At 71.1% G+C, this 22,320-nt stretch overlaps 8 protein-coding genes and 1 non-coding gene across 9 annotated transcripts; 5 read left to right on the forward strand and 4 right to left on the reverse strand.

The window, feature by feature from the left end:
• Positions 1–415: 415 nt before the first annotated feature.
• V1510DRAFT_449493 (dynactin p62 family-domain-containing protein) lies at positions 416–2,453 on the forward strand (the record flags this gene model as incomplete). Its single annotated transcript, XM_066935795.1, has 2 exons — positions 416–726; positions 758–2,453. The coding sequence occupies 2 exons, from the start codon at positions 416–418 to the stop codon at positions 2,184–2,186; spliced, it is 1,740 nt and encodes a 579-aa protein (XP_066786985.1). The 3' UTR covers positions 2,187–2,453.
• V1510DRAFT_422601 (uncharacterized protein) lies at positions 2,447–3,231 on the reverse strand. Its single transcript, XM_066934819.1, has one exon. It carries the CDS (start codon positions 3,070–3,072, stop codon positions 2,509–2,511), a length of 564 nt encoding a protein of 187 aa, XP_066786986.1. The 5' UTR covers positions 3,073–3,231; the 3' UTR covers positions 2,447–2,508.
• On the forward strand, positions 3,232–4,250 carry V1510DRAFT_422602 (uncharacterized protein). Its single transcript, XM_066934820.1, has 2 exons — positions 3,232–4,181; positions 4,220–4,250. The coding sequence occupies exons 1-2, from the start codon at positions 3,520–3,522 to the stop codon at positions 4,242–4,244; spliced, it is 687 nt and encodes a 228-aa protein (XP_066786987.1). The 5' UTR covers positions 3,232–3,519; the 3' UTR covers positions 4,245–4,250.
• An 898-nt stretch (positions 4,251–5,148) lies between these two features.
• Positions 5,149–9,456, reverse strand: V1510DRAFT_431985 (clustered mitochondria-domain-containing protein). The gene is made up of 4 exons (XM_066935461.1): positions 9,288–9,456; positions 9,139–9,207; positions 9,041–9,105; positions 5,149–9,008 (listed from the first exon to the last, which is right to left on the reverse strand). The coding sequence occupies exons 1-4, from the start codon at positions 9,301–9,303 to the stop codon at positions 5,319–5,321; spliced, it is 3,840 nt and encodes a 1,279-aa protein (XP_066786988.1). The 5' UTR covers positions 9,304–9,456; the 3' UTR covers positions 5,149–5,318.
• Positions 9,457–10,340: 884 nt separating this feature from the next.
• V1510DRAFT_t246 lies at positions 10,341–10,412 on the reverse strand. Its single transcript has one exon. It is a non-coding gene; the product is annotated as a tRNA-Pro (tRNA).
• Positions 10,413–10,493: 81 nt separating this feature from the next.
• On the forward strand, positions 10,494–11,783 carry V1510DRAFT_422607 (Alpha/Beta hydrolase protein). The gene has a single exon (XM_066934821.1). The coding sequence runs from the start codon at positions 10,677–10,679 to the stop codon at positions 11,682–11,684; it is 1,008 nt and encodes a 335-aa protein (XP_066786989.1). The 5' UTR covers positions 10,494–10,676; the 3' UTR covers positions 11,685–11,783.
• V1510DRAFT_249886 (uncharacterized protein) lies at positions 11,736–14,846 on the reverse strand. The gene is made up of 2 exons (XM_066930578.1): positions 14,629–14,846; positions 11,736–14,596 (listed from the first exon to the last, which is right to left on the reverse strand). Exons 1-2 carry the CDS (start codon positions 14,744–14,746, stop codon positions 11,787–11,789), a joined length of 2,928 nt encoding a protein of 975 aa, XP_066786990.1. The 5' UTR covers positions 14,747–14,846; the 3' UTR covers positions 11,736–11,786.
• A 908-nt stretch (positions 14,847–15,754) lies between these two features.
• Positions 15,755–16,622, forward strand: V1510DRAFT_422612 (Isoprenylcysteine carboxyl methyltransferase family-domain-containing protein). The gene is made up of 3 exons (XM_066934822.1): positions 15,755–15,998; positions 16,030–16,410; positions 16,442–16,622. Exons 1-3 carry the CDS (start codon positions 15,824–15,826, stop codon positions 16,528–16,530), a joined length of 645 nt encoding a protein of 214 aa, XP_066786991.1. The 5' UTR covers positions 15,755–15,823; the 3' UTR covers positions 16,531–16,622.
• Positions 16,623–17,773: 1,151 nt separating this feature from the next.
• Positions 17,774–21,529, forward strand: V1510DRAFT_404909 (uncharacterized protein; the record flags this gene model as incomplete). Its single annotated transcript, XM_066932294.1, has 1 exon — positions 17,774–21,529. One exon carries the CDS (start codon positions 17,774–17,776, stop codon positions 21,527–21,529), a length of 3,756 nt encoding a protein of 1,251 aa, XP_066786992.1.
• Between the last annotated feature and the right edge of the window lie 791 nt (positions 21,530–22,320).

A 22,320-nucleotide genomic window follows, 5' to 3' on the forward strand; every position in this document is an offset into this window, starting at 1 on the left:
CAGTTTGAGCCGCACGCCGTGCGGCGGCACCGCCCGCCCGCCCGCCTCGCAGCGGGCGCGCAGTTGCCGTAGCCCGCCTGCAGGGCCCGCCGGGCGCCGTGGACGGGCCGCCGCTGCGGGCAAGCGAGCCGCTGGCGGCGGCTCCGTCGAGGGAGGCTGGCGGGGCGGCTGCGGCGACTCTGTGGCGCGGCCGCGCGAGGCTGCGCGTCCGTGGCTGCGCGAGGCTGCGCGTCCGTGGCTGCGCGTCGCCGCGGCCGTGGCTGCGCGTGGCTGCGGCTTGGCTGCGGCCCGACTGCGCGCCCAGCGCGTCGCGGCTGCGCCCGCCGCACCGGGGGTGCCTCAGGGGTACTTACCCGGTGCGCCGCGCGCAGTGCGGCTCGCGCGCCCAAACGCGCCCGCTCCTCTCCCCGTCCCCATGGCCCTCCCCGACGTCCGCGTGCACTGCCCCTGCGCCGAGCCGCCCGACGGCGAGCGCGCCGAGGCCGACGGCCTCGAGCTCCCCCGCACGCTGATGGACGCCGGCGCCCTGCATGCTCTCAACAGCCTCTACTTTTGCGAGGACTGCCGCGCGATCCGCTGTCCGCGCTGCGTCTACGACGAGATCGTCCAGGTCTACTGCCCGTCGTGCTTGCACGTGTACATGTCCGAGTTTGACGAGGCTCACAGCCAGCGCCAGCAGCAGCTGGCTGCGGTCGGCTGGCGCCGGCCGGACCGCGATTACCAGACGTGAGTGAGGCCGCGGACGAGCTGACGCCAGATGCACACGCAACTGCTTCCAGTGCCCGGTCTGCGCGGCCAACCTGCTGATCCTGGCTGGTGACGGAGCGCACGCTGGCGAGGTGTATGTGCAGTGCGCCCACTGCCTGTGGGACTCGCGGTCCGTGCCAGGGCTGGTGTTCACAAAGCAGACGTCGCTGTTCAGCCAGTTTCGCGAAAAATACGCGCACGCAGGTGCTGCTGCGCGCGTGGACGCCCTCGGCCAGTTCTACCGGGCTGCGGCCGCGGCCGAGGCCGAGGCTGCAGCCGCCCGGGCCGCCGAGGGCGTCCGCTCGGCGCCGTCGTCGCCGCAGAGCAAGTATCTGCCGCGACGCCGCGACACCAGCCGGCTGCTTCCCGGCCGCCGCGAGCCCACGCCGGTCTCGCCACGCACAGCGCACCTGTACGGGCAGGTGCCAGCGGCCAAGGCGCTGCAGCTGGCGGCCCAGGACCTGGCCGCGCTGGTCGTGCCGCTGGACGAGGAGGCCGATCTGGCTGCGGCCAAAGCTGAGGCGCCGCTGACACGCGCCCAGCTCGACGCGCAGCACTACGCAGCGCCCACGACCACCGCCGACCTGCTGCCGGTGCCACAGCGGCTGCGGTCGCGGCTGGCCCGCCGGTGCCGGGCCTGCCGACACATATTGGTGCGACCAGACACGGCGCGGTCGCGCAAGGCCGCCGCGCCGTCGCTGGGGACGGTCACGGCGGCGCTCAAGATCTGTCTGCTGTCGCGCAACTATCTGCCGACGGTGCACGTCACGTCGCTCAACGCGATCACCAACCCGCAGGCGTTTGCCTCGGCCGAGCCGCCGGCGCCGGCGCCGACCATGTTCTCGTCGGCGCGGCCGCTGGCCGACGCACAGCCGTCGACACGGCTGCGGCCTCAGCGCACGTACCACTACGTGCTGACGCTGGTCAACCCGCTGTACGAGCGCATGCGCGTGTCGTTGGCGACGGCAACAACGACGCCGGCGGCCGGCACCAACGCCGGCGGCCACAAGGTCACGCTGCTCGCGCCGGCGTTCGACATCGGCGGCTACGAGACCGACGCGATCGAGGACTGGGACGTCGGCATGATTGGCGTCATGAAGGCCAAGCTGGCCGCGCTGCAGGTGCATCCGAGCCTGGCCGCCGGCGCGACCGCCGGCGGCGTGTTTGACCGCGGCCGCAACTGGACCAGCGTCGTGATGGAAGTCGTGCCGGCGCCCGGCGCCGGCAACGCCGTCGAGATCCCGATCTTTGTGTCGGTCGAGCACGACCGGCCGGCCGAGCTGCCGGAGCTGGCGGCCGAGGGCGACATACAGACGCCGGAGCGGGCGGCCAAGACGGCCACGCGACGCGAGCAGCCGCGGGCGACCGCCGACGACGACGTCGACGGCCGCCGCGCGGCGTTCTGGACCGTGCTCCGGCTGGGCGCTGTGGTCGAGTGACGTTCGATTCGCCAGAGGCTTAATGTACAAAATGGCCGCAGTCAGGCCCGACTGCGGCACCAAACGAGTGACATGCGAAACGAAGGTGTGTCCCAAAATTACAGAGCGGTCGAGTACAAAAGCCAGGATGCAGAGCGGCGTGGCCGCCGCGGCGGGGGGCGCTGGTGCGCCGCACGATGTGCGGCTGAGGCGTAGCGCGAGGTGTGCGCCGCACGGCGTGCGGCTGAGGCGTAGCGCGTGAGGTGTGCGCCGCACGGCGTGCGGCTGGCGTGCGCCGCGTGGCGCCCAGCGCACAGCCACGCCGTGCCGCACGGCGTGCGGCTCAGCCCGTCCGCGGCGGCTCCCGCGGGTTGATGACGTAGTGGAAGGGGCTCGACCCGATCGACGATCTCCGGCTCGGCACGATGTCATCCGAGTCCGTCGACGGTCGCGCTGGCGCCGGCGCCGGCGCCGGCGCAAACCCGTCCTCGCCGACCGGATACACCCGGCCGGAGAGCGAGTGGATCGAGGCCTGTTCCGGGTCCTGCCAGCGCTCGAGTTTGCGGCCCGAGATCTTGACAAAGCTGTTGCCGGCGCTGTCGATCGACGTCGGCGACGTCGGCCCCTGCAAGTCTAGCTGCGACGACCGGCCGCGGCCAAACATCATGCCAAAGAGGCTCGAGCCGCCGCTGTCGACCGTGGACGCGTGCGACGCCGTTGCAAACGACGGCATCCGCCGCGCCCGCTGCGGCTGAGGCCGGTAGTGGATCGGCACCTCGACCATCTCGGGCGTGGCTGGCGGGACCGACGCCGACGACGGCGGCGTTCCGTACGGCCCGCTGGACGCGCGCACAAAACCGGGCCGGCTGTCGCCGCGCAGCCGGCGCCGGCGCCGCCGGGTGAGCATGAAAAAGACGACGAGCAGCAGCGCCAGGCCGCCGACCGAGCCGACGACAGATCCGATGATAGTCGCCGTGTGACTTTGCGGGCCGGGGCTGCCGGCGCCGTTTCCGCCGTTTGCGCTGTCGCCGCCGCCGCTGCCACTCTGGCCGCCGCCGCTGCCGGCGCCGGGCTGGGCCGAGGCTGAGGGTGCCACGGACGCTGTCGAGGTCGTGGGCGCTATTGTAGACGACAAGAGCGACGAGGTGAACGAGTCGGACGAACTCGCGCTGGACGCGGATGTTGAGTGCGAGGCGACAAAGGAACTTGTCAGTGAGCTCTTGACCGAGCTCGCAAACGTGCTGTGGTGTGTGGTCGTATGTGAGGAGTGGGTGGCCGAGGCGGTCGTTGAAACTGTCGAACGGGTGCTTGTAAGGGCGTGCGACGTCGCCACCGGATGTGAGCTGGACGCCGTATGCGACGTCGACGCGGCCGCCGTCCGGGCCAGCGTCGACGAGGCCCGAGTCGCTGTCGTGTCCGTCGAAGCCGAGCGTTCTGTGGCTGTCGAGGCCGTTTCCGCGGGCTCTGGGGTCTCTGTGGTCTCGGTCGTGTGCGAGCTCGTCCGCGTCTCTGCAGCCGAGTCCGCGCGCACGACCAGCGCGCGCTCGTCCAGTCGGCCGCGGTGCTCAACCGCACCGCGCACGCGCGGCGCCGGCCGCCGCCGGCCGTACTGTTTGGTTGCCACTCCGGGCAAGGTCTTTGCCGTCATCAGCCGGGCCGTCCGCGGGGATGCGCGCTCGCGCGCCTGGTTCCGCTGGCCGGCCTGATCTGCCCGCACGGTCAGGCCGCCGTGCGTGCTGTCGTGGACGTCCGGGCTCGGACGGGACCGGGTCTGGGGTCGTGCCTGCGCCTCGTCAGCGGGTCTGCGAGGGGCCGGGGCGGGGGGCAAGGGCGCGACGCGCGGCCGGGCGACGGATACTCACAGCAAGATGGACTGCCTGAATTGCGGACGCTGCAAGAGGTCGCCTGCCCTTTGTGGGCGCTGGGGTCGATGTCGGCAGAGTGCTCGATTCTGGCCTTGGAATTTTTCATTCCCAGGGCGTGGGCGTTTAGTATTTTGGGTTGTGTCCACGGTACCTAGCGTAAGCGTATACCGCCAATTCGTGCGCCGGTACCTTAAACTGCCAAATTTATTTTTAGACGCACATGCCAGGGTAACAAGTGGGTACCAGGGGCGGGGAACCGGTCACAGCACGCGGACACGGTCCGCTGGCGCTGGTCACAGGCACGGACAGGCCACGCGCACGCCTGGTCACGGCGGGTCCAGCCGGCGCAGTGACGGCCGCCACCGCGCCGCGGAGCAGCGACGCGCCGCGCTGTGCCGCGCCGCACGCCGCGCCCCGCGCCACGCTGCGCCGCGCGAGCCGCAGGGCCCGCCGCACCGCGCCGCCACCGCGTGCGGCCGCCGCGCGCCGTTCCGATCGATCCAACGGCCGGCGGCCGGCCGGCGTGGTCGCGGCGTGGCCGCCACGCGAAAAGGGGCCCAAGACTGCTAGCGAGATGCCCGCGCCCGCAGCCGTCTGCGGCGCCTGTTCGTACGGACAGACGATGGTCCGCCATCGCCGAACACCAGGGGTCCTGTAATCTGCGCCAGGGGCGTGCCGTGACCGCCGCCGTGTTACAGGCCGCGACACCCGGCTTGGCCTCACGCACACGTGCGGCTGCCGGGGCATCGCAATCTCGCGGCCCCTGAACGCGCGGACCGCGCGGGGTGTGGCGCGCCGCCCTCGGCTATCCCGCGCGTCGAGGTCGTACCCGCGCGCGCCGGGTCTGTTCGGCCCCATGTTCGGGTCGGTGTTCTCGGCCGCGGGCCGGGTCACGCCGTGGGGGGCCGCCGGTCACAGCCGGTCACCGCTCGTCGGCGGGTCACGACTGCTTACGCGTCGCTGCGGGTAGCAGGTTACACGCGCTGCCGGTGGTACCGGGTTGCAAGGTTCACCGGGTTACAGGCTCTGCAGGTCACACCGCGCCCATCTCCTTGGATGCACGTACTCCGCAGCCAAGCCCGGTTCGCCTGCCGCCCACCGCCCGCCGCCTCGGCCGAGTCCGATCTCCCCGGCCCCTGCCAGCCGCGCGTCCCGTCTGGGCTGCCGCGACGCGTCGCGTCGTCCCCAGTCCGTTCTTGGTGAAATGGAGACTGTATTTACATACTATGTACTCAGGCAGCGTAGATATGTACAGATCGGCTCTGGCCGACGCTCTTGCCTGATGCCATTAGTTGCCGCCAATGTACTTGACGAGCTCCTCGATGGACTTTGTGTTGATCGCCGACGGCAGGATCCGCGACGACTTGCTGCCCTGGTGCACGGACTGCACGCCGCCGACCGGCTTCATGCCGCCAACGGGCTTGGCGCGGTTCGAACGTGCCGCCGCCGCCGCCGTTGTCGCCGCAGCAGCAGCCGCCGCCGCAGCAGCCGCCGCCGCCGCAGGGTCGGCCCGTTCGGCCCTGCTCGCCGCCGCCGCCAGGCGGGCCTGGTTCACAGCTGAAGCCGTCAGCTGCTCGAGCCACGACTCGGCCTCCTTGGTGCTCTTGTCCTCCGGACCGAGCTCGGCCTTGAACAGATTGTACGCCGTCTTCATCTGCTTGGACGCGCCCGCAGAGTCGCCCGTGAGCACGTACGCCTGCGCCAGCTGGAAGTGTAGCGTGGCCGCGTTGAGCGAGTCGGCGCCGTGCACGCGCACGCACTGCTCGAGCGAGCGCTCGAACCACGTGCGCGAGTCTGCAAACTGCTTGGCCGTCTGCAGCATCACGGCCGTGTTGTTCATCGTCGTGATCGAGTCGGGGTGGTTCGGGCCGTACACAACCTTCCACAGCTTGAACGCGTGGCGGGCCAGAGCGAGCGCCGTCGCGATCTCGTCGTTGGCGTGCTCGTACAGCGCCAGGTTGAGGTACATCAGAATGGTCTCGGCCGAGTCGATGCCGAGCGTGCGCTCGGCGATCACGACAGCCTTGCGGCCGAGGTCGCGCGCCGCCACCTTGTCGTCCATGCCGTTGTAGATCGTCGACATCTGGGAGTAAGCGCGGGCGACCTCGGGGTGGAGCACGCCGTAGATCTGCTCGTGCAGCGAGAGCGACTCGACCAGCAGCTCCATGCCAATGTCCTTCTGGCCCTGCACGATCGACATCCGGCCGGCCTCGAGCGCCTCCTCGGCGAGCTGGCTCTTCATGGCCGCGTCGCGCACGACGGGGACGATGTTCAGCAGGTCCTCGGGGTAGAACACGGCGGGCGCGCGCACGGCCTTGGCCGGCGTGGCCGCGGCCTTCGGCCGACGGCCGCGCTTGTTCTTGTTGGACGCGGGAGTCTCGCCCGAGCCGTTGACGCCGTTGGCCGTCGGCGCGACCGCCTGCTCGAAGTCGTAGGCGCGCTGCTTCCACTGCAGGCCGAGCTTGATCGACAGCTCGCGGAAGAGCTGGACTGGCCGCAGCGCGGCGACCCAGTCGCCGGCGAGCGTGTGCCGGAAGCGGCACAGGGCCTGCTCGGCGATGGCCGCCTGGACCTCGGCCGGCGTCAGCTGGGCAAACGAGAAGTCGACGTCGGCATAGAGCGTCTTGAGCGTGTTGTCCAGTTCGACCACCGGCGCCGCGTTGACCTTGGTGCCCAGCAGACAGTTGAACAAGTGGCTGACGGCGTACGGCATGAACGTCAGCGGCAGGTCCTTGAGCAGCGGGCGCGCAACGTGCTTGGCGGCGCGCGCCACGATCTCCTGCTCGAGCAGCTGCTTGAGCGCGGCCAGCTTGGGCTTGTTGTCCTGGGCAGCCAGCTGGGCCATGCGGCCGATGTAGCGCACGTTGATGCCGCGCTTGTGCAGGACCTTGCTGAGCTGCGAGCCGTCGAGCGGCACCGACACGATGCCCTTGTCGACGTCCTCCACGAAGCTAGACACAAGAGTCTCGCCGACGTACTTGGACACCTCGCGGACTTCGGCCTCGTCGATAGCTGCCTGCGCCTTCTCATCGTCGGTCTTGGGCTTCTGGCCGGAGAACGCGTCGACGTTGAGGCCGAAACGGAAGCCGGAGATCTCGATGGCCTCCTCGACCTTAGGCTCGCCGGCCTCGCCGGTCTCGGCGGGCTTGTCAGCCGCCTCAGCGGTCGTCTCGGTCTCCCCAGCGGGCTTCTCGGCCTCCTCAGCAGGCTTCTCGGCCTCCTCGGCAGGCTTCTCGGCCTCGGTCTCGGACTCAGACTCCACAGGGTTCTCGAGCGCTATGCCCGAGCTCGAGTCCACCAGACGCGGCTCCTTGCCGGCCTTGCGGATGCGCTCCTGCTCGGCCGCAATCCACGTCCGGGTCTTCTCGCGCCACCACAGGTCCACGGCCTCGATGCGGAGCACGGCCATCTCGTGCGGGTACTTGTCCGTCTCTGCGCTGCGCTTGCCGTACTTCTCCAGAAACTCAATGTCCAGAGGCGTTACGCGGTACAGGTCGAGGATATACTTGCGGCCGTCGGTGCCCTCGAGGCCCTTGGTCTCGATCGACGTCAGCAGGTCGACGCGCTTGCCGTTCTCGTCCCAGACCGGGTGCTTCTTCATGTGCGCGTTCTCGGCGATGCGAGTGAAGAGCTTCTCGAACGCCGGGTCGGCTGCAACAACCTCGCGGCCGTCGACGCCTCCGTAGACGATCTGGTTCGAGCCGTCCTCGCGCTGGCGGAAGATTCCGGGCACCGGCGACTGGGCCACGATGCGGCGGCCGCAGTAGTCGACGATGACGGTGCACAGCGGGCACACGCCGTTGACGTCGAGCTGGCTGACGAAGCGCACGCCGGCCAAGTCCTTGGCCACGGCCGCGTGGGCGGCTGCGTCGCCGCCCTCGGCCGCGAACGTGCCGATGCCGTCGGCACCGTACGAGAAGAAGATGCCGTTGTAGAGGTAGATCTGAGCGTCGCGGGGCTCGTTCGGGTTGAGCGACGGGATCTCGTCGCGCACAATCAGCGCGGCGCCCTTGGCGGCAGCCTCGGTGAAGTCAAAGTAGAGCTTGTTCAGCAGACGCTCACGCAGGATGCGCTCCTGGATGGTCGTGCGCGGCATCTCACGCGTCGACTGCAGGTCCTCGTTCCAGTCGCGGAGCGTGTCGAGGTTGTCGGTGCCGCCCTGGAGCAGCTGCTCCTGCGGCCGCGACAGGTCGGCCACAAGCTCGGTCTTGGGCTGGGCGAGCCACGGCGCCGAGAGCATGGCGTTGGTCTGCGAGTAGATCGTGAGGGGGTCACGCTGGCCGAGCTCGTGCTGCCAGGCCAGCAGACGCTCGCCGAACGCCGGCGACAGCTGCTGGAGGAGAACCAGCAGCGAGTGCGCGGCCGCGGCCCGGTCGCCGGTGTTGGGCGTCGGGTCGAACTTCTGGCTGGTCGAGTTGGACACGTAGAAGCCCGAGACGTGCGCCGTGACGTGGTACGTCTGGCCCTCGAGCGTCACGACCTGCAGGTACAGCAGATGGCCGCGCAGCCGCAGCTGCGCGGGCGGGGGGTTCCACGCCGACACGCCGAGCGACTTGACGCACGCAGGCTGCTTGGGCCCGGGGCCGGGCAGGACCGAGCGCAGGTCCGCCGCGCCCACCGGGTCAAACTCGGCCATCGGGTGCGTCGTCGTGGCGTCGCCGTGCTCGGCCGCCTCGGCCTCGACCTCGGCCAGCGCGGACAGGCCGGCCGACAGGCCAGCGATGGCCTCGCCCTTGCCCGAAGGCAGCCCGATGATGTCGCGCAGCTTGAGCACATGGGCGCGCGCGTCCTTCTCGGTGTAGGCCTCCTCCTTGAGCTCAAGTGTGGCCTGGTCGCGGATGCCCTCGACCGACTGCAGCTCGAGAAAGTCGTTGAGCTTGCGGCCGTCGAACCAGAGCGAGAAGCACGTGTACTGCAGCGTCGACGGCAGCTCGAGGATCGATTGCCGGATGTCATTGAACGTCTCGTGCGAGTAAACCTGGCGTCAGCGCGCCCGGTGCAGACACATACCACGATCTTGATCGAGTGTGGCGCGTGCGGCAGCTTGACCGTGAGGTTGTACATCAGGCTGTCGGCTGTTGTTAGCGGATCGCGGGGAAGACGCCTACCCTCGGTCTCGGCGTCGGGAGCGGTGGACGCGGCCGGAACGGCCTCGGAGGCCACGGGCTCGCTGGGTTCTGGTCGGAGGTTAGCATGCTGTCGCCTGCCCGGCTGCGGCCGGCGCACGGAGCGCCGACGGCTGTCAATTGGGTCATACCGGGGTGGGTGGTCATGCTGGACGAGGTGTCTTCAGCGGTCGGTGTCGATCGGATCCGCGCGATCGGTGCCTGGGCTAGGCCGTGCGTGCCGAATCAATGTCCGGGCAGGATGGTCTGGGGTCGCACCGGATGCTGTCACGACGAATGCCTGGAGAGGAGCCGTCGCGGGTGCTGAATGTGCGGAAGCGGGCGACGAAAATTTTTGGTCTTTTGGCGGCCGAGCGCTGCGCGTCCGGGTAAGCCCTCCACACAAGCGCGTGCGGCGCGTGCGGCTCGTGCGGCTCATGCGGCTCGCTCGGCGCACGCTCGGGCGCCGCCCCGACGCCGGCCGACGAAGAACCGGCTCTACGGGCGAGGCCGGCGGCAGTCCGGCGGTCGCCAGCACGGCCTGTGGCCCCAGAGCACGGTCGCCAGCGCCCGCCTCCGGTCTGCTGGAGCAGCCGGAGCCGTCGCGACCAGGCCGGCCAGGTCCGTGCCGGCCGGGCTGGCGCAGCTGCCGCGGCGGCTTCCGGTGGCCGCCATCCGGCCGTCCGCAACAGCCCATTGGCTGCACCGGGCCCTACGGATCGTGGCCGCAAAGCCGCGGGCAGGGTGGCGGCGGCCGGTCACCGGGCGGTGACCGCCGGTGACGCCGGTGACCGGCTCACAAACGGCCGCGGACCCAGACCGCGTGGCTGGTGCGACCGGGGCGGGCCGTAGCTGCTACGCGGGCGAGTGAGACACGCCTGTGGCGCCAGTCACAAGACCGGCCCGGTGGCTGGACCTGCATGCAGACGCACGCGGGCTACCAATAGACTCCTTTCCGGTGGCCGCGTCTGCACGGCGATCAGGGCGATCGCGACGATCAGGGCGTCAGGCGGCCGGCCGTTGCCCCTGCCCGGCGCAGGCGTGCGTCGTCGCATCACGCCGCGCGGCGAGGCACCGGGCGGCGGCGCAGCGTCGTGGCCGCCCCGCGGCCTGGCGCAGCCCCGCCCCGAACCGCGCAACGCGCCTGGCACGCCGGAACAGCCGCGTCACGTGCGCTGCTGCACCCGCAAAAAGGGAAGAAAGGGGGGCCGGGCCGGGAATTGAACCCGGGACCACTCGCACCCGAAGCGAGTATCATACTACTAGACCACACGGCCCTTTCTTGCAGGTCGGCCGGGCGGCGGCGGTGTGTGGTGCGGCGTTCGAACGCCGCACCGCGTGCGGCGTGCCGGGTAACATGCTTATCGTCCTCGTCTGCGCCAGATATCACGAAATTGACAGGTCAGATTAGCATTGCCATCCTCCCTCGCAGCGCAGCCTGACCTGCTCGGCTCTGCCTCCCGCCTTTCCAGTCTTCAGATCGCGTGCGCGAGAACTGACCGCGAGGCCCCGCATCCCGAGCGACGCCCCAGCCCCACACGATGCTCGTGCGCACCTTCCTCGCCGGCCTGGCCGCCGCCGCCACCGTCGCCGCCGCCGTCGTGCCCGCGCCCGTCGCCGCCGGCAAGCCGCTCCGCCCCGTCGTCATCTGGCACGGCCTCGGCGACAACTACCAGTCGGACGGCATGCTCCGCATGGCGGCGCTGATCGAGGAAACCTTCCCCGGCACGTTTGTCCACAGCGTCTACCTCGAGGAGGACCCCGAGAAGGACGCCCACGCCTCGCTCTTTGGCCGGATCGACGACCAGGTCGAGCAGGCGTGCGAGCAGCTCGCCGCCATCCCCGAGCTCGCCAAGGGCTTCGACGCCATCGGCTTCTCGCAAGGCGGCGTCATGCTGCGTGGCTACATCGAGCGCTGCAACACGCCCAAGGTCGGCGCGTTTCTGACGTTTGGCACGCCGCACAACGGCGTGGCCGACTTCCCGCCGTGCAAGCCGCGGGACCTCGTCTGCCGCCGCAAGAACTCGCTGCTGCTGACGCAGGCGTACACGCCCTACGTCCAGAACCGGCTCACGGTCGCGCAGTACTACCGCAAGCCCGAGGAGCTCGACAAGTACCTCGAGTACTCCAATTACCTGGCCGACATCAACAACGAGCGCGAGGACAAGAACGAGACGTACGCGGCCAACATGGCCGCGCTTGAGAACTTCGCGATGGTCCTGTTCACGACGGACCTGACGGTCGTGCCCAAGTGGTCGACGTGGATGGCCGAGTACGACCGGATGACGGACGTCAAGACGCCGCTCGAGCAGCGCCCGCTCTACACCGAGGACTGGCTCGGCCTGAAGCAGCTCGGCGACTCGGGCCGGCTGCACTACCACACGATCGAGGGCGACCACATGCGGATCCCGAACGACACGTTTGTCGAGATCATCGGGCAGTACCTCGGCAACGAGATCTGCGCCGAGGCCGACCCGACGGCGGTGCCGCGGTTCACGTACGTGGACTACTTGCGCAACATGGCGACGCTGTTTGCCGCCGACGCCTGAGGCCTGTGGGCAGGCCTACAGAGGAGCCGCAGCCGGCGGGCGCGCGGAAGCCGCGCGCGAACGACGAGATGAGTAATGCACATGGACGATTCTAGACTGTATTCACGCGGTCTTGACCTTGGTCTTGGCGACGACGAACGTGCGCTCGACAAACTTGAGCACCTCGTCGATGGCCAGGACCGGCGCCGAGATGGCGACGACCGCGATCCACTCGGCCTGGTTGAGCGCGACGACCGAGAAGAGCGAGGCCAGGAACGGCACGTAGAGGATGGCAAAGTGCAGGACCATCGAGAGCGCGATGGCGTAGACGAGCGTCATGTTCTTCCAGATCGGGAACGTGAGCAGCGAGTCCGACGCCGACAGGCCGTTGACGGCGTTGAACATCTCGATGACGACGAGGATCGACAGCGAGACCGTCGACGCGCGCGCGGCGCTGGCGTCGGCGAACATGCCGCAGCCGATCTCGGGGAACTCGGCCGCGCACGAGTGGAAGTGCGACAGCTGGCCGAACGAGATCTGCGGGCCGCCGGCGTAGAACATGAACCACCACGCGTAGCCGAACACGGTGGCCGCGCCGACATACGTGCCGACGACCATGTAGCGGAAGAAGAGCCAGCCGTCGACGAGGGGCTCGTCGCGGCCGCGCGGCTTGCGGCGCATGATGTCGTGGTCCGGCGGGTTGAAGCCGAGCGCGGTCGCGGGCAGGCCGTCCGTGACCAGGTTGACCCACAGCAGCTGGACCGGGATCAGCGCCTCGGGCATGCCGAGCAGGACTGTGAGGAAGATCGAGACGACCTCGCCGATGTTGGACGAAATCAGGTACCGGATGAACTGCTGCGTGTTGTTGTAGATCGCGCGGCCCTCGACCACGGCCGCCTCGATCGTCGCGAAGTTGTCGTCGGCGAGGACCATGTCGGCGGCGAGCTTGGCGACGTCCGTGCCGGAGCCCATGGCGATGCCGATGTCAGCCTTCTTGAGCGCGGGCGCGTCGTTGACGCCGTCGCCGGTCATCGCCACGGTCTCGCCGGCGCCCTGGAGCAGGTCGACGAGCCGCGACTTGTGCGCGGGCTCGGCGCGCGAGAAGAGCGACGCGGTCTGGGCGGCCTTGAGCTGCTCCGCGGGCGAGAGCTCGTCGAACTCGCGGCCGGTGAACGACAGCCCGGTGAGGTCCTCGTCCGCGCCAAAGATGCCGATCTGGCGGCAGATCGTCTCGGCCGTCAGCTTGTTGTCGCCGGTGATGACGACGACGCGGATGCCGGCCTGGTTGCACGCGGCGATGCTGGCCGCGACCTCGGGCCGCGGCGGGTCGAGCATGCCGACGAGACCGACAAAGACCAGGTCCTGCTCGAGCGCGAGATAGTCCGCGGTCGACGCCGCGCGCTCGGCCAGGCCGGCCAGGGCGGGCGTCACGGCGCGCGTGGCCAGCGCGATCACGCGCAGGCCCTGCTTGGCGTACCCGGCCATCTGCTCCGAGACGGCCGCGACGAGCGCCGGCGTCAGCTCGGCCACGCCGCCGTCCGTCAGCACGGCCGTGCACCGGTCCAGGACCGACTCGGGCGCGCCCTTGACGAACAGCGTCTGGCCGGCGAGCACGGACATGCTCTTGCGGTCGCGCGAGAACTCGAACGTGGCCGCGCGGACAAAGTCGGCCTGGTAGGCCGCGTTGGCGTCCGCCGCCGCGGCCGGGTGGCCGAGCTTCTCGACGAGGACGCGCAGGGCGGCCTCGGTCGGCTCGCCGACGTGCGAGTACGCGCCCGTGGCCGGGTCGCGCTCGATCTGGGAGTCGTTGCAGAGACTGGCGACCGCCGCCAGCTCGCGCACGGCCGGCGACGCCGCCGCCGCCGCCGCAATCGGGCCGTCCGGCCCGACGACGGCGCCCGTCGGCGCGTAGCTGGTGCCCTCGACCGCGAGCTCGCGCAGCCCAGTCGGGGCCGCGAAGTAGGCCACGCGCTGGACCGACATCTGGTTCGTCGTCAGCGTGCCCGTCTTGTCCGAGCAGATCACCGAGGTGCTGCCCAGGGTCTCGACCGACGGCAGGCTGCGCACGATCGCGTTCTTCTGGGCCATCTTGCGGGTGCCGAGCGCCAGGCACGTCGTGATGACGACGGCCAGGCCCTCCGGGATGGCCGCGACCGCCAGCGCGACCGCGATCTTGAAGTAGTAGATGGCGCCCTTGAGGGTGCCTTTGTGGGCCGGGTCGCTGAAGTTGCGCACGTTGATGACCCAGACCAGGATGCAGATGACCATGATGACCTTGGCGAGCATGTCGCCAAAGTCGTCGAGCTTCTGCTTGAGCGGCGTCGGCTCCGAGATCTGCGACACAATCGACGTGTGGATGTCGCCGATGGCCGTGCCTGAGCCCGTCAGCGCCACGACCGCGCGGCAGTGGCCGACAACGACGGTCGTGCCCGAGAACAGCATGTTGATCTGGTCCTGCTTGACCGCGCGCGCGTCGGCCACCGGCGCCACGTCCTTGGCGACCGACTCGGACTCGCCCGTGAGCAGCGCCTGGTCGACCCGGAAGCTGTTGGACAGGATCTCGACGACGCGGCAGTCGGCCGGGACGCGGTCGCCGACAGCGACCTCGACGATGTCGCCCGGCACGAGCTCCTCGGCGCGCACGCGGTGCAGCGCGCCGTCGCGCACGACCTTGGCCTCCGCTGGCGAGTACTCGGACAGCGCGGCGATGGCCTGCTCGGCGGACGTCTCCTGGCGGACGCCGACGACCGCGTTGAGCACGAGGATCACCATGATCACGATCGGGTCGACGAACGCGGTCAGGTCGTCACCGTCGTCAAACAGCGCGAGCACGAACGAGATCACGGCCGAGACCAGCAGGATGATCACCAGCTGGTCCTTGAACTGCTCCAGGATCAGCTCCCAGAGCGGCGTGGACTCCTCCTCGGGCAGGGCTGCCGTCAGCGCGCGTCGCGCCCGCACTTACCGTTGGCGCCCCACTGGCGGCGGCTCTCGATGACCTGGCCGGCCGTCAGACCGCGGACGCGGTCCGAGCCGAGCTCATTGACGACCTCGGCGGCCTCCTTGGTGAACGCGTTATCCATGAGGGGGCGATGAAACAATGGGGTGGCGATCGGTTCGGGGGCAGACACCGGCGAGCCAATGTGTCTTATACGGCTAGGACTGGCTGGTGCTGGATGCTCGTCGAAGAAAGGCCCGGTGCCGCCGCCAAAAGGCAACGTAGCTTCAGCCGTGCGCAAGCGGGAGGACACTTGGGCCACAAGTACCGCGCGGCGCAACGGTTATGCGCGCGCCGCGCCGCGCCGCAAGCCGTGCGGCTCACACCGCGCGGCGGAGCGCGCGCCATGGTCGCGCCGTGTCGCGCTGTGCCGCGCCCGCCGCCGAGCCGCCCACACGTGTTCGTTGTTGTGCGATCGTCGCGATCGGCGCCGTCACGCCTGTCACCTCGGGCTCTGCGCTAGTGAGCCGCACGAGCCGAACACGCGCGACGCGCAGTCACGTGTCGCCGGCGACGGCTTGTTCCGGCGCTCGTTGTTGGCCTGCCGCCGTGCTCGCTGTCTCTGCCGCCGTGCTCGGCGGGCACTGTCGTCGGTGCTCGGCGGTCTGCCGCCGGAGATACGCAGCTGTGGAGACGCGTGACTGCTTTTTGTGCTCGGGCTCTGCGCCCGCACACACGGCGACGCATCACTCGTGTAACCGTTGTGCGCCGCACGGAATGCGGCTCCGCGGTGGCCTGCCCGCACGAGCGGCCTCGACAGCGTCCTGCCGCTCGCCAACATCCGACGGCGACTCGCCCGGGCGCGGGCGGCAGACATCGGCCCGTGCCCGGGCCCCTGCCGCAGCGGCCGGCGGGCCGCGTGTCGCCCACAGCCGGGCGGCCAGCCGAGGCCGCGCCGCACGTCGTGCGGCTCGCGTAGCTCGCGTAGCCCGCGCCGGCGCCCACCCAGCGAGCGCCGGAGGCCCGCCCGGCGGCGCCGGCGCCGTCCGCGCAGACGGAGCTCCGGGCGCGCGCGGCGCCGCACGGCGTGCGGCTCACACGTGACCCGGGCGCCTCAAGTTGCGGCCGCGCCGTCTGCGCCGCCATGGATTCCGGCAGCACCACGCACACGCCGTCCGGGCCGGCGCCCGCGGCCGTCGGCAGCGAGGCGGATGCAATCGCGATGCATGCGGCCGCGCTAGGGTGCGTTGGCACGCTGGCGGCGCTCGCCACGGGCTACATGGCGGCGACCGGGTCGTACTTCCAGCTGCCGGCGTACGTCCTGGCGCTCGCGCTCTTCCACTTTCTCGAGTTCTGGGTAACGGCACGCTACAATCCGTCCAAGGCGTCGGTCGAGTGTATGTGCGGCGCGCGCAGGGCTGACGGCAGCGTTCCTGATCCGCAACGGGGCGTCGTATACGCTGGCGCACGCGTGCGCGCTGGCCGAGGCGGCCACCGAGTGGGCGATCGTGCCCGCGCTCAAGGCGCACCCGGTGGTGTCGGCGGCCGGCATCGTGCTCGTCGTGGCCGGGCAGGCGCTGCGCACAATGGCCATGATCCACGCCGCCGGCAACTTCTCGCACATGGTGGTCAACACCCGCGCGCCCGCGCACGAGCTGGTGACGTCTGGCGTCTACGCGCTCACCCGGCACCCGTCGTACCTGGGCTACTTCCTGTGGGCGGCGGGCACGCAGGTGATGCTGCTGAACCCGGCCGCGTGCGTCGGCTTCGTCTACGTCCTCTGGCGGTTTTTCTCGGCCCGGATCGAGTGTAAGTGCGGCCGCCGCAGCGCTGACCCCAGACGAGGAGCGGTACCTGGTCGAGTTCTTTGGCCAGGCCTACGTGGACTACCGCCGGCGGGTGCCGACCCGCATCCCGTTCATTCCCTAGTGCAATGCATTGCTGGCACGTCCGGCCATGTCCGGCCCGGGCCTGCATTAGACTTGCCCAACTGACGGCGGCCCGTGCTGGCGGCGCGGGGCCGGTCTCCGGGCGGGGCCCCGAGCCCGAACGCCGGCAATTGGCCCCGGCCGCGCCACGGCCGCCGCGTAGACCGCCACGCGCTCGCCACAGCGTCCCTGCACGCCCGCCCAGCAATTGCGCCAGCGTTATCGCAGCGCTTGATAGCCGCCTGCAGGCCCAGACCCGGGCGGGGTCGCGCCCGCACCGCCCGCATCTGGCCGACACGCGAGCGGCCCATCGCCCGTGCCTGTCGCTGTTTTGGGCGCGAGCTCCTTGTTCGGGCCCTGGTTGTTTACATGTGGTCCATGACGATAGCGTGGTGGGCGAATTAGGTAAGAAGATCCACCCATCATCAGCGTGACGTCAAAAAGTTACCGATGCGGGTGTAGGCAGATCCTTTCGTCACAGATCGTGACATTAATGCTACATTAATGCTCTAAACTCACGATCTCGACATTGTCTCGACTCAATTTACTATCGTTTTCCCCAATCCCTGAACAATCACTACGACCGTGTGCCGTGTGATACGAATTAGTTAAGGTGAGTGAGAGAGGAGCGACGAGGCGTGGGCGCGAGGCGGCGCGCCGGAGCGGCCGGACGGCGGAGGAGAGAGGAGAGAAGCGACGAGGGCGGGCGAGAAGAACAGGCCGAGAGGACGGCGGCCGGGTGCGGCGCGGCGGCGGCGGGCGGCGGCGACGGAGCGCAGCGGCGGCGCGGCTGGCTGGACGACGGCTGGCCGGTGCTGCCGCGGCCGCCGTGGCTGCCGTGGCCGCCGTGGCCGCCGTGGCCGCCGTGGCTGTTCGCCGGCGTTCTCGCAGGCCCGTGCCGCCCGGGCCCGCTCTGCTGCCTCTGGCCGACTCCTGCCGCCCGGACACCCTGCCGCGGCCGATGGCTGGCGCCGCGGCCCGCTGGCGGGCGCTGCCCGGCGGCCGACCGCCGTTGGTGGCTGGCAAGCCGCACGATCGGCGGGGGCGCGGCGCAGGTGGCTGAGCAGGGGCGGCCGCACAGCTGAGCCGCTTCGCGCGCGGCGCTAGGGCTAGCGCCGCGCCGCACCCCGTGCGGCTCAGCGCGCCGCACGGACCAGCCGCACGCCCTGCGGCGCGCCGCCGCGCCCGCCGCACGCCCTGCGGCGCACCGCCGCCCACCCCCGAACCCGCTGACCCCCAGCAACATGTCCTCCCAGGCCGCCCAGCGCCAGCAGCCGGTGCCGACGCTGCGCCAGCACAAGCCCGTGTACTCGACCAACCTCCCGAGCACACCGTCGGTCGGCGTCGCCGCGTCGTCGGCCAACAAGGCAGCGAACCTGGCCCAGGGCTACAAGGCGCCGCTCATGTGGCGCCCCGAGGGCGTCTCGGCCAACGGCTCCAAGGCCGCCCACCTGGCGATCCAGACCAACAACTCGCCCGAGGTCTGGAAGCCCGACGAGGCGCTCCGCGCCGGCCTCGCGGCCACGTTCAACAAGGACGCCGGGCGCTACACGGCCGCCGGCGCGCAGAGCGCGCCCGCGCCCGCGCGCCAGCCGTCGTCGCTCTCCAAGTCGGCCGCCGCGGCCAAGCTCGGCAGCTCGTACCGCCCGCCGACGCCGCCCGACACGGACGACCTCTCGGCCACGTCCGCGTCCGCGGCGCTCAAGGCCTCGCCCCGCTCGGCTGCTACCCCGGCGGGCGCGTCGCGCTCGGCGTCGCAGTCGGCGTCGTCCGCGCTCTACGCCAAGAAGGCGCCGCCGGCCGCCGCGCCCGCCACGGCCAACTACCGCGCCGCGTCCGACGCGGCCACGGCCCACAACAAGAGCGCCGAGTTCGGCCGGTCGGCCTCGGTCCACGTGCTCAACCAGTCCCGCGCGCCCGCTGCTGCTACCCAGCAGGCGCCCGGCGTCACGCGCGAGCAGCTCGCCGCGCTCGAGGCCAACGCCCGCCGCAACGCCGAGGCCCGCCTGGCCGCGGCCTACGGCGGCGACCACTACGAGACCGCGTCCGGCGGCCCCGGCTACGGCGGCATCACCGCGCAGTCCGCGTCGTCCGCCACGATGCGCTCGGCGGCCGCGCGCCCGGGCACCGCCGGCTCGGTCCGGCCCACGACCGTGGACTCGCGCACGCTCGTCGCGCTCGCGCAGAAGAACGTCCAGAGCCAGCTGACGTCGATCGACTCCAAGCTCAACGACCGCTACCCGCTGCGCAACCTCGACGCCACGGCCGCGTACGAGCTCGCCGAGGCCGACTCCAAGGTCCGCATGAAGAACTTTGGCAAGATCGACATCGGCGGCGGCAAGTTCATGACCCAGGAGGAGGTCGACCAGATCGCCCAGCGCCACGTCCAGCCCGTGCTCGACGAGATCTCCGAGAAGGCCATCGCCGACCGCGAGAAGGACGAGGCCACCCGGCTCGAGCAGGAGCGCGTCCGCGCCGAGAAGGTCGACGCCAAGCGCGCGCGCAAGGAGGAGAAGGCCGAGAAGAAGGCCGAGAAGAAGGCCGAGAAGGAGCGCCGGCGCGAGGAGAAGCGCCAGGAGAAGCTGGCCCGCGCCGACGAGAAGGAGCGCCGGCGCTCGGGCGTGGCCTCGGCGGGCACGTCCGTGGCCCCGGCCACGGCGGGCACGGCCGTGACGGCGGGCTCGACCGCGTCGCTCTCGGAGGTCACGGGCGTGACCTCGGCCGAGACGCACTCGCTCGAGGCGCCGGTCGAGCACGTCTCGGCGGTCGACGCGGCCGCCGCGGACGGCGTCGCCACGCCCTCCACCACCAACGGCCTGCGCATCGCCGGCCTCGGCGGCGTGGCCGGCGCCACCGGCTTTGCCGCCTCGCGCGCGGCCGAGCCGGCCGCCAGCCCGACCATCCCCACGCCCGAGTCCATGCCGGCCACGGCCAGCACCTCGGTCGACAACCTGGACCCCGTCCTCGACCGCACGCCCGTCGACGCGCCCGCGCGCACCAACGCCGACGTCAACCCGGCCACCGAGGCCGACTTCTCCGAGTACTCGCCGGCCGTGGTCGAGGCCGCGGCCGCGCCGACCGTCGCCACCACCGAGGTCGAGGCCCCGGCCGACGGCGTCTACTACGGCACGTCCGCGCCGACCGAGCGCGCGGCCACGCCCGTCCGCGACGCGCCCGCGTCGCCCGCGCCCGCGTCGCCCGAGTCGCCCGCGTCGCCCGGCAAGAAGCGCTTCGGCTTCTTCTCGCGCCTGACCAAGCGCAAGTCGGCCACCGCCGTCGGCACCGTCGGCGGCGCTGCCGCCGGCCTGACGGCCGACCAGCTCCTGCGCAAGAAGGAGTACGCGGCCGACCTGTCGACGCCGTCGGCCGTGCGGACGCGCCCCGAGCCCGAGGCCCTGGGCCCGACCTCGGCCCCGACCGACTTCCGCTCGGGCCCCGCGGCCAAGGTCTCGGCCCCGACCGACTACCGGCCCGTGCCGTCCAGCCGCGGCAGCTCGCGCGGCGGCTCGGCCGCGCAGACGCCGTCGCGCGGCAGCGGCCTGGCCGAGCCGGCCGCCGGCTCGGCCTCGGCCACGCCGTTCGTCAACATGCCCGGCGACTCGGCGCCCGACCTCGTCGACACCGAGCGCCCGACCGGCGCCGCGGCCACGGCCGACCTCGACCGGTTCTCGATGCCCCAGAACGAGAACAACACGGTCGAGCCCATGCGGATCATCGAGAGCCCGGTCCACGAGGCGCCGTCGATCGACTCGTCGCTGGGCTCGACCGGCACCTCGGCCGTCCTCGGCGGCGCCGCCGCCGGCGGCGCCCTCGGCGCGGCCACCCACGTGGCCTCGCCGCTCAGCCAGCAGGTCTCGGCCGAGCCGGCGGCGTCGCCGTCGGTCGGCGACGCCGAGCTGGACCAGCTGCCGGACGAGCAGGAGTACGTGACGGACTTTTCGGGCGCGTACTCGGCGTCGACGACGCCGACGGCCGAGAAGTGGCCCGAGATCGCCGGCCCGCCGGCCAAGACGCCGCACCAGGACATGGCCACGCCCGTGTTTGGCGCGAGCTCCGGCATGGGCTCGGACGAGGGCACCTACGGCTACCGCGGCGAGCCCGCGACGACCGAGTCTGGCCTCGGCAGCGCGGCTGCCGGCGGCGTCGCCGGCGGAGTCGCCGGCGGCGCCGGCGCGGCCGCCCTCTCGGCCGTCCCCGACTCGTACTCGCCGCCGTCCAACGTCAACCTGGCGTCGGTGCCGGCCATGAACGCGCCGCCGCAGTCGGCCGGCGCGTCCTCGCTCAACCGCGCTCCGCCCAGCACGGCCTCGGTCGACGACTCGGACGCGTTCCACGACACGTACGAGAACGGCTCGGTCCCGACCACGGCCGGCTCGCTCTACACGGCGCCGGCCGCCAGCGAGTTCGAGGAGGTCGAGGCGCCGACGGCGTACGCGACCGCGCAGAACACGAGCTACAACACCACCGCGGACGAGTCGCTCGACACCGGCGCCTCGCCGGAGCACACCGTGGCCGTGCAGGCGCCCGACGCGCTCGCCCAGCCGCTGGCTGCCGACCGCGTCGACGTCGACGACGACGCCGTGGAGGACTCGTCCGAGTCCGCGCCGTCCACGCCGTCCAAGACGACCCGCTCGGCCAAGAACAAGAAGAAGAAGAACAAGAACAAGAAGCACGCGGGCCCGTCCGACGCCGCCGTGGGCTCGGCCGACGCCGCCGAGCTCACCCGCGACGACTCGACCCCCGCCCCCGCCGACGTCAAGCGGCCGGCCGGCTACCACCAGGTCCGCAGCATGATCCTCGACTCGGACGACGAGCCTGTCGCGTCGGGGACCTACGCGGGCCCCGGCGCCGGCTCTGTCGAGACCCGCGCTGCCGCCAACGCGCCGGCCGCCGGCCGCACCCGCGATGCCAGCTTCGGCACCGCCGACGCCGACGCCGCCCCCGGCTTTATCCGCAAGGTCGCCGACCAGGTTGGTCTCGGCACCGAGAAGACGCTGTAGGCGCGTGTAAACTATCATCTTTGTGTTCTGGGCTTTGGTTTTTTTCAGTTTTTGCGGCCTCGGCCATATTTTTTTGACCTTTGGACTTTTTCCACGGCGCCGTCCTGGGGTAGCAGTCAGGACGGTCCGCCAGGTAGCAGCTGGCGCCGTTTACGATCTTTTGACGAAATGTACTGGATAGCAATATATGCTTTAACTAAGCTGCCGCGGCCGGGGGCGCGCCAACAGCCTCCGGCGGCGACTCCGTCGAGGGTGCTGCCCTGCGGGCAGATGAGCCGCACGCTGCGCGGCTGGGTTTCGAGCCGCTCTCTGTGCGGCTCATATGTCGCGATCTGCCCGCAGGGCAGCCACCCTCGACGGAGTCGCTGCCGGAGGCTGTTGGCGCGCCTCCGGCGGCGACTCCGTCGAGGGTGCCCCTGCGGGCAAATGAGCCGCACGCTGCGCGGCTGGGTTTCGAGCCGCACAGAGTGCGGCTCATATGTCGCGATCTGCCCGCAGGGCAGCAACCCTCGACGGAGTCGCCGCCGGAGGCTGTTGGCGCGCCTCCGGCGGCGACTCCGTCGAGGGTGCTGCCCTGCGGGCAAATGAGCCGCACGCTGCGCGGCTGGGTTTCGAGCCGCACAGCGTGCGGCTCATTTATCGCGATCTGCCCGCAGGGCAGCACCCTCGACGGAGTCGCCGCCCGGGGGCCCCCCCAACCCCCCCGCGGCGCCACCCGCGGGGGGGGGGGCCCGCGGGGCCGGGGCGGGGGGCGGGCCCGCGGGGGGGGGCCCACCCCCGGGCCCGGGCAC

Source organism: Dipodascopsis tothii, assembly GCF_038497935.1.
Source record: "Dipodascopsis tothii strain CBS 759.85 unplaced genomic scaffold V1510scaffold_37, whole genome shotgun sequence".
Lineage (NCBI taxonomy): Eukaryota > Fungi > Ascomycota > Lipomycetes > Lipomycetales > Lipomycetaceae > Neoaidaea > Neoaidaea tothii.